The sequence below is a fragment of the Plutella xylostella genome, chromosome 4 (genome assembly GCF_932276165.1).
Source record: "Plutella xylostella chromosome 4, ilPluXylo3.1, whole genome shotgun sequence".
NCBI lineage: Eukaryota > Metazoa > Arthropoda > Insecta > Lepidoptera > Plutellidae > Plutella > Plutella xylostella.
The window spans coordinates 104,542-120,329 of NC_063984.1; the positions used below are offsets into that span (position 1 = coordinate 104,542).

The 15,788-nt window shown below is 52.0% G+C and overlaps 2 protein-coding genes across 3 annotated transcripts; both read right to left on the bottom strand.

Moving 5' to 3' along the window:
* Positions 1 to 104: 104 nt before the first annotated feature.
* On the bottom strand, positions 105 to 7,570 carry LOC119694604. Of its 2 annotated transcripts, none has more exons than XM_048627930.1 (7): positions 7,032 to 7,570; positions 5,105 to 5,620; positions 3,888 to 4,911; positions 3,140 to 3,418; positions 2,842 to 3,047; positions 1,126 to 2,286; positions 105 to 1,025 (listed from the first exon to the last, which is right to left on the bottom strand). In XM_048627930.1, exons 2-7 carry the CDS (start codon positions 5,557 to 5,559, stop codon positions 749 to 751), a joined length of 3,402 nt encoding a protein of 1,133 aa, XP_048483887.1. In that variant the 5' UTR covers positions 5,560 to 5,620; positions 7,032 to 7,570; the 3' UTR covers positions 105 to 748. The 2 variants fall into 2 exon arrangements, with proteins under 2 accessions (XP_048483887.1, XP_048483892.1); XM_048627935.1 differs by having other exon boundaries at positions 5,105 to 5,638.
* Positions 7,571 to 8,423: 853 nt separating this feature from the next.
* On the bottom strand, positions 8,424 to 14,600 carry LOC119694615 (fibroin heavy chain). The gene is made up of 9 exons (XM_038121391.2): positions 14,307 to 14,600; positions 12,422 to 12,500; positions 10,772 to 11,108; positions 10,379 to 10,630; positions 10,034 to 10,167; positions 9,660 to 9,885; positions 9,429 to 9,530; positions 9,126 to 9,307; positions 8,424 to 8,976 (listed from the first exon to the last, which is right to left on the bottom strand). The coding sequence occupies exons 2-9, from the start codon at positions 12,450 to 12,452 to the stop codon at positions 8,720 to 8,722; spliced, it is 1,521 nt and encodes a 506-aa protein (XP_037977319.2). The 5' UTR covers positions 12,453 to 12,500; positions 14,307 to 14,600; the 3' UTR covers positions 8,424 to 8,719.
* Positions 14,601 to 15,788: the final 1,188 nt, after the last annotated feature.

The window sequence follows — 15,788 nt, forward strand, 5'->3', positions numbered from 1 at the left end:
GAAACTGTGAAAGAAGCACTGTAGAATTTTAAAGTATTAGGTGGGATATTGAGGCAGGATATGGGAAGAGCATAGTTTCAGGTTGTGAGATATAAATATGAATTAAATAAGCAAAATACATTCTTTTAACTTGGTATTAATATTAAATTTATTTACAGTCGGATAAGTCTAAATTCATTGCACAGTACTTAGACATAGGATATCTCTATTGTACTCCTGTAGTTCCCACAATTTTATAAAATCTCAAAGTTATTATGATGCAGAATAGTTTTTGACAGCTTAACTAAATCATAAATATAGTGATATCAGAAAATCTCCCATTATTATGTTGTATTGTACCTATGTATAACATTGCATAATATTTGGTAATTAATTATTATTCAGCCTTTTAAAAACATTTACTTACACAAAACGTATATCGTGGCTGAGAATGGGCTGCCTTTGGTGTATATACCTAGGTACTATAATTATGGTTTTGGTAATAATTACTCTGTTATTGCGACACCTATTATACTATTTACATTATCTTGCTGAAACATTTATGATTTACATAGCCCTGGGGCGGGCCTCAGCTCAACCAACGCCCCGGGTGAGTTGCTTGACGGAGCCTATCCACGTGGACGACCTGTTCCGTTCCTTTAGATGCACGGTTAAGGAGTTTCTCCGACTGCAGTCACAGTCCGACCCTTCCGGCCGGCTCGCGCGTGCCAGCAGTGAGTGCCGGAGCTCGGAGCAGCCCGCGCCGCGCTCAGGCCAGCAGCTGGTCGCCAGCGTCGCTCGCGTCGTCCGTCAGCTCGTCGCTCAGCTCCGTGGAGTCGGTGGCGCCGCCCCAGCCGCCCGCGCTGCCCTCCCCCCCCTCCCCGTCCCCGCCCCCCTCGCCCGGCGCCGGCAGCAGCTCCAGCGGCTCGGCGGGGCTCGGCGCCAGCAGCGCGCCGCCCGCCGCCGTCGCCAGGAACGACACCACCTCGCTGGCCGCCGGCCGCGCCGCCCCGCGCGCCGCCCAGCACGACCGCATCAGACCCGCCCTGCAACACACACGCACACGGTACCATCACTACTAGTACACCACTTTAGTACTTAACATCATGTTTAGTGATAATGTGGTGGTGGGTGGCTAGTACTCACAGTTGCGGCGGCAGGCGCGGCGGCAGCGGCAGGTGTTGGCCGCCGGTGACGCGCGCCAGCACCTGCGCGTTGCTCAGCCCAGCCCAGGGCAGCGCGCCCAGCGTCACCATCTCGTACAGCAGCACGCCGAAGGACCAGATGTCGGAGGCGGGCGAGAACACGCCCAGCGCCAGGCTCTCGGGCGCCATCCAGCGCACCGGCAGCAGCCCGCGCCGGCCCAGCCGGTAGTAGTCGTGCTCGAACACCAGCCGCGTCATGCCGAAGTCGCCCAGCTTGAGCGTGCGGCGCGCGGAGACCAGGCAGTTGCGCGCCGCCACGTCGCGGTGCACGCAGCGCTGCTGCGCCAGGTAGCCCAGCGCCCGCGCCGCGCCCAGCGCCAGCGCCGTGAGCGTGCGCGCCGACACCTCGCCCGCCGCGTCCCCGCCCTCGCCCGCCAGGTGCCGCCGCGCCAGCAGGTACGTCTTCAGGTCGCCGTACACCTGGAACTCCATGATGATGCACACGGGCTCGCTGGCGGTCACCACGCCCAGCAGCCGCACGATGTTCTCGTGCTCGAGGCGCTTCATGGCCTCCGCCTCGGACAGGAAGTCGAGCTTGTCCTCTGTGCCGGCGCCGCGCCGCAGCGTCTTCACGGCCACGGCGGTCCAGCCGCCGCCCGGCGCCAGGCGCGCGTGGCCGCCGTACACCGTGCCGAACGCGCCCACGCCCAGCTTGCGGTTGATGACCACGCGCTCGCGGGGCACCTCCCAGGGGCCCGGCGGCGGCAGCTCCCGCACGCGCGCCGCCCCGCGCCGCCGCCGCTCGCGCGCCCGCCGCACGTGCAGGGCGCCGCCGCCCAGCGCCGCCAGCAGCGCCGCCAGCAGCGCGCCCAGCAGCGCGCCCAGCGCGGCGCGGCAGTCCCCCGCCAGCGCGTCGGCCAGCGGCTGCAGCACGCAGCGCGCGGCGCCGTCGTCCGGCGGCCGCGCCGACACCCACTGCAGGGGCGCCAACACGCGCAGCCCCCCCGCGCCCCACTCGGCCACGCGCCGCGCCCCCGCCGCGCCCCACTGCGTCACCACCACCGCCCCGCGCCGCGCCAGCCCGCCGCCCTCCGTGTCCTCCCACTCGAACTGCCCCGTCAGACCACTGTAGTTACTTTCCTTGATGTACTCGATTAACTGTCTGAAAGATTTTTTTATTTTATTTACATGTACCTAGACGGGAATTATATTACTTCTTTGTACGTAATTATCATTAAGTATCTAGGTAGAGCGGTGGTAGCTCAGTCGGATAAGCGGCCGCTTCCCACGCAAGAGATGCGGGTTCGAATCCCGGCGCTGACATGTACCAATGAGTTCTTTTAACTTAAGTACAATGTATACCATCGATCTTACGGTGAAGGAAAACATCGTGAGGAAATCTGCATACCTACCTAGATTTAGCACATCTAGATATGTGAACCCACCAACCCGCAATGGACCAGCGTGGTGGGAAATGGTCCAAGCTTAGGAAGGCAGTAGACCCAGGGGATATGCATAAGTAAAGGTTCCACTCGAGAGAGCCAGGTGTAGGTACTAACAACCCCACAGAGAATAGAATAGAATACAAGTTGTTCTAGAAAGTTATTAAGTCAGTCAGAGATTAAAAACTTCTCTTCAATGTCATCAAGTATTAATTAGCTGATGGCCACATTGTCCACTCGTGGGGCAAGCTAATCGTACGCCACAGAGCACAGACCTGCGCACGTCACGACGGTAGAGTAGATCTTGCTGGGGGGGCGGCAAGCGGCGCAGCGCCCCCGTCCACAGCAGCAGCGCGTCGTGCAGCAGCGCGGCCGCCGCCCCCGGCCCCGCCCCCCCCGGGCCCGCCTCGCCGCAGCCCGCGCCCCCGCCCTCGTCCCGCACGTAGTCGCACTGCTCCCGCCAGCGTGATATCCACTCCGCCTAGAGATATACAAACAGTTGTCGAGTCACGTTATTGAGCTTACATCCAACACCCTGTAAGAACTGATGATGATGTCAGTAATGTGTAGTACCTGGTGGGGCGTGTGCGGGCGGTCGCGCCAGTCGGCGGCCCAGGCGGGCGCCACGCTCAGCACGTGCGGCGCCTGGGCGCGCGCGCAGGCGGGGGCGGCGCGCCACCACGCGGCCGGGGGCTCGCGCGCCAGCAGCCACACGGCGCCGCCCCGCGCCCCCCACCCCGGCCCCCGCGCGCCCCCGCCCCCCGCCCCGCACAGCGCCGCCTCCACCACGAGCTCGTCCTCGCTGGCCACCACCAGCACGCGCGCGCCCAGCTCCTCCGCCCGCAGCGACCACTGCAACAATACGTCATCGCATCGTTATAAGTACCTACATTTACCGAGTTGTTAAAAACAACAAACACTCACACCTTGTACTAAAAATGTACTCCCTTGCGGGGTAGCCAGAGGTGCATTGCTGCACTCACTTTTCATCAGTGTTATGTTATCCGTAAAATGGCAATAGGCCCGCCCCCAATGTAATAGGGGGCGGGCCTATTGCCATTTTACGGGCACATCCATGACCTCTCTGGTCACTTATCTGTGTTTAAACAAATATCTGCCCCAGCCGGGAATCGAACCCGGGACTTTCGGCTCAGTACAGTCAGGGTCACTAACCACTACGCCATTCGGTCGTCTGAGATCACAAATTTGCATACTTCCCAGGCATATTTCGAGTGATCTCGATAAACTATCTAAAATCTTAATACTCGAGGCGAAGGTTTCTCAGTCTCACCCTTCGCCACTAAAAGTTATGAGTTATTACCTCATAGGTTCTATTTTGAAAGTCGTCGTAGTGATCGTGGTCGGGGAGCACGTGGTGCAGCAGCACCTGCGCCCCCAGCAGCGCCGCCCAGCCCCCGCCCCCCGCGGCCCCCGCGGCCCCCGCGTCGCTCAGCACCGCCACGCGCCGCCAGCCCTGCGCCGCCAGCAGCGCGCCCAGCGCCGCCCCCAGCTGCCGCGCCGCCCCCGCCGCCAGCACGCGCCCCCGCCCCGCCGCCCCCGCCGTGTAGCTCAGCGACGGCAGCCCGAACACCTCGGCCAGTGCCGCCGCCGCCGCCGCCGCCTCCTCGCACGCGCCGCCCGCCACCGCCGCCGCGCCGCGCCGCGTCACCGCGTCCGACACCTCGTACAGCGCGCGCCGCGCCGAGCAGCGTGCGTCCTGCACGTCCAGCCGCAGCGCGCCGCCCGCCGCCTGCTCCGCCGCGCGCGCCGCCGCCGCCAGCCCCGCCCCGCCCCGCCCGCCCAGCGGCGCCAGCAGCAGCACGCGCCACGCGCCCGCCCCCGCGCCGCCCCGCGCGCGCCCCGCCGCCGCCGCCGCGCCCCCCGCCACCTGCTCCCGCACCTCCCGCGCGCTGAACGCCAGGCGCTGCAGGCGGCGCGCCACGTGCGGGGAGTACTTGGCCGTGCTCTCGTCCAGCAGCTTGGCGAGGCGCCGCGTCTCGAACGGACACTCGTCCTCGCGCGGCAGCGACGCGGCGCTGCAGTCGCGCGCGGCGGCGGGGGCGGCGCAGGGCGGGGGGGGCAGCGCCGCGGCGCCGGCGAGGGGGGCCAGCTGCGGGGGCCAGCCGCACGCCAGCACGCGCTCCCCGTGCAGCGCCGCCAGCGCCGCCGGCAGGTCCCGTACGCCCCGCACAGCGGCCCGCAGCGCCCCGCGCCGCACTGCCCCGCCCAGCGCGACCACCTCCCCCGCCCCCTCCACCAGCAGCGTCGCGCACCCCCCGCCCTCGCACCAAGCCGGGATGTACGTGCCATTTACACAGCCTTCACAATGTTTTGTATCGGTCATCCTGTAAACAACAACAACAATCCGTAATTTAACTGACTTGTGTAATTTAACAACAACAATCCGTAATTTTACTGACTTGTGTATTTGTAAAATGTGTGTGAAAATGGGTCAAATAAATATATTTTGTATTGTAATTAAGATGCAATTCCATTAATACAAGTGTAGAATATGCCAACACCTAAAACAGGACTCACTCGATAGTGTAGTTCACCAGGATCTCTTGCGCGCGCTCAGATAGCTGGTACTGCACGGCGACGCTTGGATCAGCCAGCGCGAGCAGCGGCGGCGGGGGCGCGGGGGCGGAGGCGGCGAGGCAGGCGCGGCGCGCGGGGGGCGCGGCGTCGCCCGCGTCCTGCACGCGCAGAGCGGCCAGCCAGCGCGCCGCGCACGCCGCCCAGCCCGCGCCCAGCGGCACGCACAGCGCCACGCCGCCGCCCGCCAGCGCCCGCACCGCGCCGAGCACGCAGTGCGGGGAGTCCCACGCCGCGCCGCCGCACGCCGGTAGCCCCGAGCGCGCCGCGCCGCCCAGCGCGCCGCACGCGCCCCCGTACACTGGCAGCTCGGCGTCCCCCCGCCGCTCCGCCTCCACCCACGCAACCCCCGCCGCCCCCGCCGCTGTCAGCAGCAGCAGCAGCGCCGCGTGGCGCATGGCTCCGGCGGTTCCACAAACCGCCACCGCCCGAAGTGTTGCTTGTATGGTTGTGTAGCCGCTGAAATGATTATCATACCTACATAATATAATTAATAGAAGTTAATCTAATAATCGCTAACGACGGCCGTTTCTGGCGATATCTTCGGCAACTTCTACATGCCAGGCACCAAGGATTAGGAGGTAGGTTCAAAAAATTGGAATTAGCATGTCGAGGAGGATGGCCTTGGCAGTTATGATTTTTTATCCACTGCGGTGGCGCTATTTCTGCGTATAATAGCGCCTTGATGCAAATACCACCACAAAAGTTGCAAGAATTTTTGTTTGCCGTTTAGAATATTTTTTTGTCTGGGGCTTTTGTAAGTATGCGTTTTCTAATATTTAATTTCTTTTTAGATATTTTTGTCGTAGATGCTTACCAAGTAAGCAGGTATAAATACCTAATAGAGAAATGATTAATTGCGATCGTATAATAAAATGTACTTTACTAAAGATAAAATGAGTAAGATATCTGGCTGGGTACTTAACTCACAATAGTTATGTTTATGCACCTAACTACGTGTAGCTACAGTCCGGACCGCGATAGTGATGTCTAATTGGCAATAACATTATCAACTGCGGAAATGGTCATAATTAAATGAAAAACAGAGTATACCTATTAGAATAGTCGATAAAGTCTTATCGTTTCAAATTTTCAATATCTAACATCAAGCAAGCTTTATTTTATAAAAACTACTAATACAAACTATTATTCGCAAGTTAATTAAGTGTTTTGGTCGAGATTCCGAATCAAATAATAGCCAGATTAGCCATGATTGTACCCACTATTCGACGATGGGAAGTATAATAAGTGGAAAAGAGATCACTCAGGCGGTCATTCTGATAGTGTACGACATCAGGAACTTAGAAAAAACCGCCTACTGAAGTTGCCTTCAGTAGGCGGTTTACGTCGCTACGAATTTTCTTGATCTTAGAACTTATGGGGCCTTATATGTTAGCTGGGATGCATGAAATTGCGCCTTTACGGATACAATTTTATATAGGTACTATGGTTGATTCTCTGAAAGGCATAACAACGCAGTTCCACAACCAACTCCTGTTGAATCGCTTTAAGTGCTTACCTAGAAATTGAGCCCTACCAAACATTACATTATATCTTTAGTGTTTAGCAGAAAAGCAGAATGCTTTATGATAGTGATTTTGTTGAAACATGTAGGTAAACGCTAAGTACTTGCTTCAGTAGGTACACTCGCAGCGAACCAAAACATAAAGAACTTGTCTTTCAGGTGTAAGTAGGTATATAAGTACTTACTAAAATACTCTCCTAATCACTTAATATTATGTAAATCGGGCTACTAAAACTATTTTCACTTGAGAATGTATTTAAGTACTTAAGTAAGATAATTACATAGTCCTACCGAGTCCTAATATGGACTTAGCATTCAATACAATGACATTATCCAAATACTAACTTGCGTATAAAGTAGTTCCGCTAACTGCAGTTGTGTCGAGCGCTCTTTCACCCCGACAGCGGCCGCGGTCACTGCCACGGGCCACGGATCACAATGTCACGTGCACTCTTATAATGTATAAGTTTCCACTGCCCGCCGCTGACGCCTCGTCCACTGGCCGCGAGGACACTGGCCCTCCACCAGCCTCCACCCCGCAGGCTCACACTCGGCTCACAGTATGACACGTCCCACTAGCCGCCGACGTCACTGGTACTTGCAATTGCAAATATAAACACATTTAGCTAAAAGGAAAACGTGCACTTGTTTTGCCTTGTGGTGCATGTTTGTGTGCGACTGCGACGCATTCACACGTTCCTCGCTAGAGCAGTTCGCGATCATCATCAGCTATAAATAGTTAAGTAGATAAGTATCTTTTGCTGTTGATAACGACTAGCGCCATCTTTTCATGCACTTATTACTATGTTGGTACTTAGTTTGAATGAATAATTATTTAACTGCATTTTTTTACAAGCGACGCAAAAATAGGGGTGTTAAAAGTTTATTGTTGGCAAGTTTCCGTAGGTGTTTCTGTCTGAAAGCGTAGCCCCGAAACGGCTGAACCGATTTTACTTGTAGTACTTAAGATCGAAGTACTGAATGGCAATAATCTACAGAATAATATATTATGTTCAACAACTGTCACATCCACTTCCTTATTGTATATGTCCTACATAAGTGATTAGTTGAGTTGCCTATATGGTATATGTATAATAGTTGTTATTATTTAAAAGTGTTTATTTATTATTTATTTAATTTGTTTATTTGTCCAATTCTCCAGTTATTAATCCTACCATCATTGATCTGTTATTACTACGGGTCAGGTTGAATAATGACTAAGTAGCGTGTAAGTTCATAGTTGTGTGATAAAATGACCGCTTAGGTACTACGTATTACTTCAGCACTCCTAATATTATAAAACGGGCCGTGTACCCCTTTTTATATTTTTGTTATTTTGTGCGTTTTATTGTGTTTGTGTATTTATTAACCATTTCATTATAATATCATGTTTACTAACCACCATATGGACTATTGATTGTAATTAATTTAATAAGTCTGAAATAAAATTATTTCATTTATTTATTTATTTATTATTATTTTGTACCAACTTTAAAAACAAAATATTTTAAAAACGTCTCAGGTCTTATGTAGAATCTAGATTAGGTATTTTCTACAGATAACTTACTATAAACTGTATAAGTACCAATACTTTTTCCTGGAGGTAGCTTTTCGGTGACTGTTCATGCTGGGTTGTGGGCTTGTGGGAGAACGAGCATGTTTCATAAGTGGAACATAATAGATGAAACGTCTTTATAATTATTACAATGTGTTAGTTACCAAGTAAACTGCAACAAGTGATGGTGCAAAATAAATAGTTTATTTAGATATTAATTATATAAGTACGTAACTAGATAAGTAGGTTCAACGCCATGTTGTTCAGGCCTAAGCTGAAGGTTTCAGTTGTAGGAATTAGTGGCAGTGAGTATTTGATGATGAACCGCAGTTAGTGATATGGGCACTCCATCGTTGATCGTTGCAACATTGTTGAGTGCAGAGAGCCCTCTCGGTAGTGGACGCTGCGCCGCCGCGGCCGGCCCGCGTGTGCTGGTGGTCTGGTGGCCGCGGCCAGGAGTGTGCGGCAGTGACTGCGGCTAGAAGCGCGAGGCGAGGCCGGCGCCGCGCGAGTCGGCGTGCGAGGCGAGCGTGTCCCCGCGCTGCAGCACCACGTTGAGCGCGGCGTGCGGCGGGGGCGCGGCGCCGGGGGCGGGGGCCGGCCCCTCCGCCACGCCGGGGGCGGCCAGGCGCGCGCGCTCCACGGCCGCCGCGCCCGCCGCGCCCCCCGCCGCCAGCCCCGCGCCGCCCTGCGCCAGCGCCGCCGACGACTCCGCGCCCAGCACGAAGCGAGTTCCTGGAGTTAATTATAATAATAATACTTAATATGAAGTATTTCGGATTATTATATCTTTATTTCGGAGTTAACCATTTGTGTCAATCGTCAAAGACTCGTGATGTCCCTAGGAAAAGAATGAATATTTTTAAAATGTAGCATATAGGTACCGCAGACTAGATCCTGCACGAGCATGGCCGGAGCGAGGTCCAGCGGCACAACGGGCTCGTCGCGCACCCAGCCCGCCTCCGCCCCCTCCCCCGGCCCGGTGGCGCCCCCCGCTGCGTCCGCGCCCCCCTCTGAGAGCGGGTTTCCTGCTAATGCCTCTGAGCCGAACCAGACTGACAGTCCTCTGAAAGAGGGAAAATCACTTTGAAACGCTCGTTATGCGATTAAGCACATAATAAAATTGTCAAACAGTGTTTGTCCTGCATTGCAGGTGCAGCATCCAGTAGGTAAATAAAGAGGCTTACGTGACGAGCGCCACGTACACGTCGCCGGAGTCGACGACGGCGAGCCCGCTGGCGGGGCCGGCGTGCGCGCCCGACAGCGTCTCATTCAGAGTCAACGATGCCCTGCGATTATAATATAAACAGGTAAATATGTAAGTACAAGTGTAAGTTTTAATATGTTGCTAAATGAAATTACTTACGATTATTTTGTAAATAAAGAAGGTATAATAAGCTGCAAAAAAATAAGCTTGCCTGTAGATGGCGGCGTCAATAGGATCGAGCTCGGAGGGCGCGGGGTCGGCGGAGGCGGCGAGAGCGCCGAGCAGCGCGCGCGCTGGCCCCGGGGGCGCCCACAGCAGCCAGCGCCCCCCCGCGCCCCTTGCACCCCCCGCCCCCGCCTCGGCCGTCACGTTCACCGCGCCGCCCGTCGCGCGCTCCACCGTCACTGCCTCGCCCGCGCCACACCACGACAACACATCTGTTAATGTAAAATAGGTTTAAAATCAATTAGTTGACATACAGACAGACAGTTAAGTTGAAGCTTTGCCAATATATACTTTAAAAAAAAATTGATCTAAGTATAGAATGAGGACTTGCATTTGGTTAGAAGTAGGCTGTGGACGTACCGTCGGCGGTCATGTTCTGCAGGCGCAGCAGCGCGGCGGCGAGGCGGGGGCGCGGCAGCGGCGCGGGGGCGGGGGGCGCCGACCCCACCAGCGACAGGGCCGCGGACAACGGACCTGATATTGGTATGCCCTCACTGCATGGGAACATCAAAGCACATTCAAATTAATATCTTTATCACTATTGTCATAGGACAATCAATAGCTACCACAGAAGTGTTCATCATCACGACCAAAAAACGTTAAGTAATTATAAAAAATGCCTATCGTTATTTTCGGTGACGAATATTTAGGTAAATTGATTAAGTATTTATAGATAAGGTACAATAATTATTTACTTAGTTTTACCTGGCGAAGTCGAGAGCCGGTTGAATCCAGTCCTTCCACGGCAGGCGCGCGCCCCCCGCGGCCCCCGCGCCCCCCCGCGCCGCGTGCAGCGCCGCCAGCGCGCACACCAGCCGGGGCGCGCGCCCCCCCGCGTTGCCGCCCCCGGACATGTTGGCTGCGGGGGCGGTGGCGCCCTCCACCGCGCCCCACCGGACCAGCAGCGGGGGTATACCGCGCTCGGTACGATACCGCCATAAAAGCAGTGCACCACTCCTGGAAATATGGGTTGTAGATACTTAGATAAAATATATTATTCTTACTTATACTTACGTATGTTGTAAATAAAAAATATTACTTAAATGTAAGCCTATGAATTTAAATTATTCGTATGGAGCGTAAGGAGAGGGAACTCACGCATCCAGGCTGGTGGCATGTGGGGCGGCGACCACGAGGCACATCGCGGCGGCGGCGGCGGCGTCCAGCGCGCCCCCGCCGGCCCGCAGCGCCGCCGCCCCCGCGCGGGAGCAGCGCGCGCCGCCGCCCGCCGCCACCGCCCCGTGCGCCGCCGCCCCCGTCCCCACCCCCGCGTACACCTGCACCAGCAGCGCCAGCGTGATGGCGGCCGTCAGCGCGGCGAAGCTGGCCACCACGGCGCGCAGCCCGCCCCCCGCGCACGCGCCCCCCGCCCCCGCGCCCCACGCCCCCGCGCCCCCGCCCTTCAGCGGCACGTCCTCGCGCAGCTCCACCACTCCTGCAATGAGGGAAGAAGTACAGTAAGTATACATTCACTATATTGGACAGGGTTCTGCTTTTAAGTGGGATACTGTTATAATGATACTCCATCAGGGTAGAACACTAAGTATGTGTAACCTACATGAACAATGAACATGGGTCGGTGCGTGCGGGCGTCACGGGGCGGCTGCGCGCGGCAGCTCTCACTCACTCGCTCGTAAATCTCGAATGATGGCAAAAATTAATATCGCCCGTCCTCGCTCACGATTTATTTATTTTCATTGCCGAATGCTTCACAATAAATCTGTGATTTCCGATGAAAAATAATGGATTTGTTTCGCAAACGTCGGGCTCAATCTGACGCAGCGATCCTGATGTAGTACATAATAATGCAGATATACATGAAATGGTTGTTGTAGTGTTGTAGTGTAGTAGACATAGGATGTTGCAAAAGTGGTATACAAATCCGAAAGGGGGTGCCTCAGGGTCAATCTGAGATACTTTTAATCTACTTACCACTTTTGTAAATTCGCGAAAAAATATTTGCTTCTCCAAAAGCCAAGAGTAACTTGACCATCAATAAAATAATAATAATAATGTGTACATATACTAAATGTAGGGCATACATTAATGTAATTTAATCAAAGTTTCTATGGAGAAACAAATGTTTTTTTTTGCGAATTTCCAAAAGTCGTAGAACATTTAAAGTCTTTCAGATTGATACCAACAAATACCTACAAGATTGTTTACAAATTTTATGAGCATTCACACGTACGCTGCGTCAGTAATGTAATAAGTATTTGACAAACAATCCAGTATCCAGTTATGTGCTGAATTGTGCATTGAATCGGCAGATTCTTTACTCGGGGCCAGTCAGCATTTCCAGAGGGACACGGAATTCAGCGCACTGTTACACTGTTAGTAGAACGCAGCAGCAGTCCTGCCCGGGACCCAAGAGTGTCCGGGACCCTCAGAAACACGCGGTGGCGGAGGCATTCTGTGTTTGTTTTAGACATCGAAGCATATAGAAAAAAAAGTTTATTTTTTTCTACTTCCATGGTTTTTGAGTGTCATTTAGAAACAGGAGTTTAGCATGCTAAACTCGGTGAACCAATATATCTAAGACTTTTTGACGCGGCTGTATTAGGCATTGGGGTAGAGGATCAAGTTATGTAACTGTTCCTGCAGTGGCAGGCAAACGTTGGGAGGCCCTCCATCCGCTAGAGTATCAACCCGCCGCTAGTGGTGGCTGGATGAGGAAGGCGGAGGACAGTGTGAGCGGTCTGCAACAGAGGTGTAGGGCCAGCAGCGGTCGCCTGCTGCGTGCATTACCCGGGGCCCGCGGCTCCGCGCCCGCCGTCATGTCCGCGTCGGCTGCGTCACCTCACTGCACCACCGACACCAACAACATCTGAAATCAATAACCAATTCATTACTTACTACATTTGAAGAGGTATATAGGTGTAAGGGGATGTGTTAGCTCACCCTTACATTAGATGTTATGTTATGTTATGTTGTTGAGATCGGTGGTAGTAGAAACTCGATGATATGTTAAGACACTGTTGTTTATTCAAGTTCTAAACCGATACTAAAAATAGATAGGTATAATAATTATAGGAATCTAAAGCTAAGCAGTTTTATGTTGGTCGCACGTTATGCGTGGATGCTACTTGTTATGTAGGTATTTTATGTATGTTTATACATGCTGCCAAATCAAAAAGAGATAACTATTAAATCAATCAATTAAAAAGACCAATGTTATACAATCCAAATTAAAATAAATGTTCAACTTATGGTAAGTATAATAAGTATATAAAATGTTATCAATAATAGTGCTTAAATATCAAATTTATGTTTATTGGGTAGTGAGGTCATCTCCATGGCAGGTTGGTGGTGTGGTGGCGGCATCGAGGGCACGATGCAGCCGGAGCAGGCGGGGGCGGGCGCGGGCTGCGGCGCACGCGCTGCCTCCCGCCGGCGGCGCAGCTTGCGCACGACGACGAGTGACGTCATCAGGCCCACCAGCAGCTCAGATTGTTTTGCCAATGTTTCTGTTAGGTTCATCTTGTTTTGTTTATGTTGTTGTTATGATAAGTTGTAGTGAAAAGGGTTGTTTTTCCAAATTCACTGGTTCTTGATTCTGAGAGAAAGCGATCTCGCTACGTTATGTGCGCACTCTCAATCTAGCCGGGGAGGTCCGCTGGTGGAAGGCCGACTAGACCGATTCGCTAACGCAACAAAACCACAAAACTCCCAAAAATGTCTGGAAGGACCAAAATGTAAGGGGATGTGGTAGCTCACCCTTACATTAGATGTTATGTTATGTTATGTTGTTGAGATCGGTGGTAGTAGAAACTCGATGATATGTTAAGACACTGTTGTTTATTCAAGTTCTAAACCGATACTAAAAATAGATAGGTATAATAATTATAGGAATCTAAAGCTAAGCAGTTTTATGTTGGTCGCACGTTATGCGTGGATGCTACTTGTTATGTAGGTATTTTATGTATGTTTATACAATAGGCATATTATATACATGTAGCATTCATTTCACGCGGCTGATTGATTATAGTCGGGCAGCTTCATGACGTGATAATATATGACATCACCTTATGAAGCTGCCATATGAGCGCTCTGTAACACGCATGTAAACATACAACATAAACCGACCACATAAAGATACAAAATGTTCCTAAAATCGTGGAGGGTGAGATAAACATGCATCTGTCCACTATCTATTGCCATTATTTCACTATGTCTGTTTTACTCACTTAATGGGCTGTTAAATTTAATAGGTGCCATAATAATTTTGCCCATAACGATCATACCTAATAATAGTGTATAAATAATGGGTATAATTAAATTTAGATAGAGCCGCGTGTGATTGTGGACTGTTAATGAACTCGGCGCGCGCTCCACTGGGGCACAGTGTGTCGCCGAGTTCCACCGCCACACTACGACACCTTCCCATTCCCAGTGTCGTTGTCACACATTTACAGTTTCATCCTCGTATGCCAAGATTCCAGAGAGCGAATCCTCAACACAGCACGTGCCGAACCGGTCGCAGTCACTGTTGATGTTGTGAGTTGCGACTCCCGCCTCTCGCCGGCCCTGCTCGTGACGTCACTGCTCTGTCATGCGCTTGCGTGTGCGCATCATCAGCTTGTCCCCAATCGCCGACAAAAGTAAGCAAATTCTTAGTAAGTAATATTATCACCTGTAAATAGCGTAGAATCTCTAGGTCCAAAATATCAGCAGTTTGTCACTTGGCTGGTCGGCAGACAACTGATTGCTCAATAACATTAGCACTTGAACTTGAACTAGTCGGCGCCAGGTAGAACACAACAATGCGATTCATGAGGAGTTCCCCGAGACGCTTGCGCAAGTCTGCTGTAGAGAGTGGCCGCTAGTGCGAGCGAGACGCGGCGACGTCAGCGGCAGGAGGGGCGACAGAGACGCCCGATGCAGGTGAATGGCCGAGGTTCATGAGTGATTCCGTTAGCGACTCCTCAATCTACAATCTTAATACTAACTGCCTAAGACATTTCAACTGATACCAAATTCCATTGAGTTGCAGCCATTCATTTTAATTAAGTACCTACAGCTATTTCAAAAAACCCTTGATAATAAATACTGAAATAACAAAGTAATATTATAGGAACTTACTTAAATCAGCGCCTCGGGATGAACACGAAGTATTCATATTAGGTATAGTTATGTACATGTACACTCAACTCAGTAGTAGCAGTAGCGAGACTAGCTAGCTCCAAGTTCCTGCTATACATAACATAGCAACATGTTACTTCTAAAATGTTCGTAGCAATGTAGCAACTGTAGGTAAGTTACTGGTGACAGGGGACCTCTTTGTGGATTTGTGTATCAGTTCGTAAATGGTTATTGACATAATTATCTATAAATATTTACATATACTTACCTACTTGTTAATATTCGATACCTTTCCTGTTTTCCGATTTCAGTCACCTTTGAAAACTTCTCTGCCCTATCATCGTCATCATCATCATCATCAGCCTGTGTCAACCCACTGCAGGGTATAGGCCTTCTCCACGGTCCTGTGCTACACTCATCCAGTTTGGTCCAGTTACTCTTCTAACGTCATCGAACCAACCGGGTCGGCGGTCTACCGACTGATCGCCGTCCCTCCCTTGGCCACCACTCCGACACTGCCTTGGTCCATCTGTCGTCTTCTCACCTTGCCAGATGGCCTGCCCATCTACATTAATCCTCTGCTCTAATTAAATAAAAATTTTATACATAAGCAAATTGGTCTAGCCCTTCTCGTTTTAGCGAGAGCACGGAATACATTTTGAGTAACCATTGTGAGTTACGAAAATCTACTGATTTTATATGTAATTAATAAATATACCTACATAGATTGATATCCTACCTAACCTATTGATAGATTTTGTAGTGATAATTATAATTATTATTACTTATCATAAGCTAGATAGGTTATGTATTTCTTGCCAGCATTAACAAGCAGGTGTTGCGACCACCACTTCATAATTATGAGGTGCTAGTTAAGAATATAGCAATTTATAAACTTCCTGAGTTGTGATAAAAGTCTGACCTTCGACAACACACGGCGTGCTCGTGTCCGCTTCTTCAGACTCGGCTTACAGCGTCGCAGCCGCACAAGTGCTGCCTCCAGACTTGTTTACTGACGGGTACATGTCAGCAG

Excerpts from the sequence above, each read along its gene's own strand:
- LOC119694604 (XM_048627930.1), bottom strand. The coding sequence starts at position 5,559 with ATGCGCCACGCGGCGCTGCTGCTGCTGCTGACAGCGGCGGGGGCGGCG. Across the intron at positions 3,048-3,139 it reads GCCCGCACACGCCCCACCAG|GCGGAGTGGATATCACGCTG; the intron begins GTACTACACATT and ends GTATATCTCTAG. Across the intron at positions 1,026-1,125 it reads CCGCGCCTGCCGCCGCAACT|GGCGGGTCTGATGCGGTCGT; the intron begins GTGAGTACTAGC and ends TGTGTGTTGCAG.
- LOC119694615 (XM_038121391.2), bottom strand. The coding sequence starts at position 12,452 with ATGACGGCGGGCGCGGAGCCGCGGGCCCCGG. Across the intron at positions 10,631-10,771 it reads CATGCCACCAGCCTGGATGC|GAGTGGTGCACTGCTTTTAT; the intron begins GTGAGTTCCCTC and ends CCATATTTCCAG. Across the intron at positions 8,977-9,125 it reads CGTGCAGGATCTAGTCTGCG|GAACTCGCTTCGTGCTGGGC; the intron begins GTACCTATATGC and ends AATTAACTCCAG.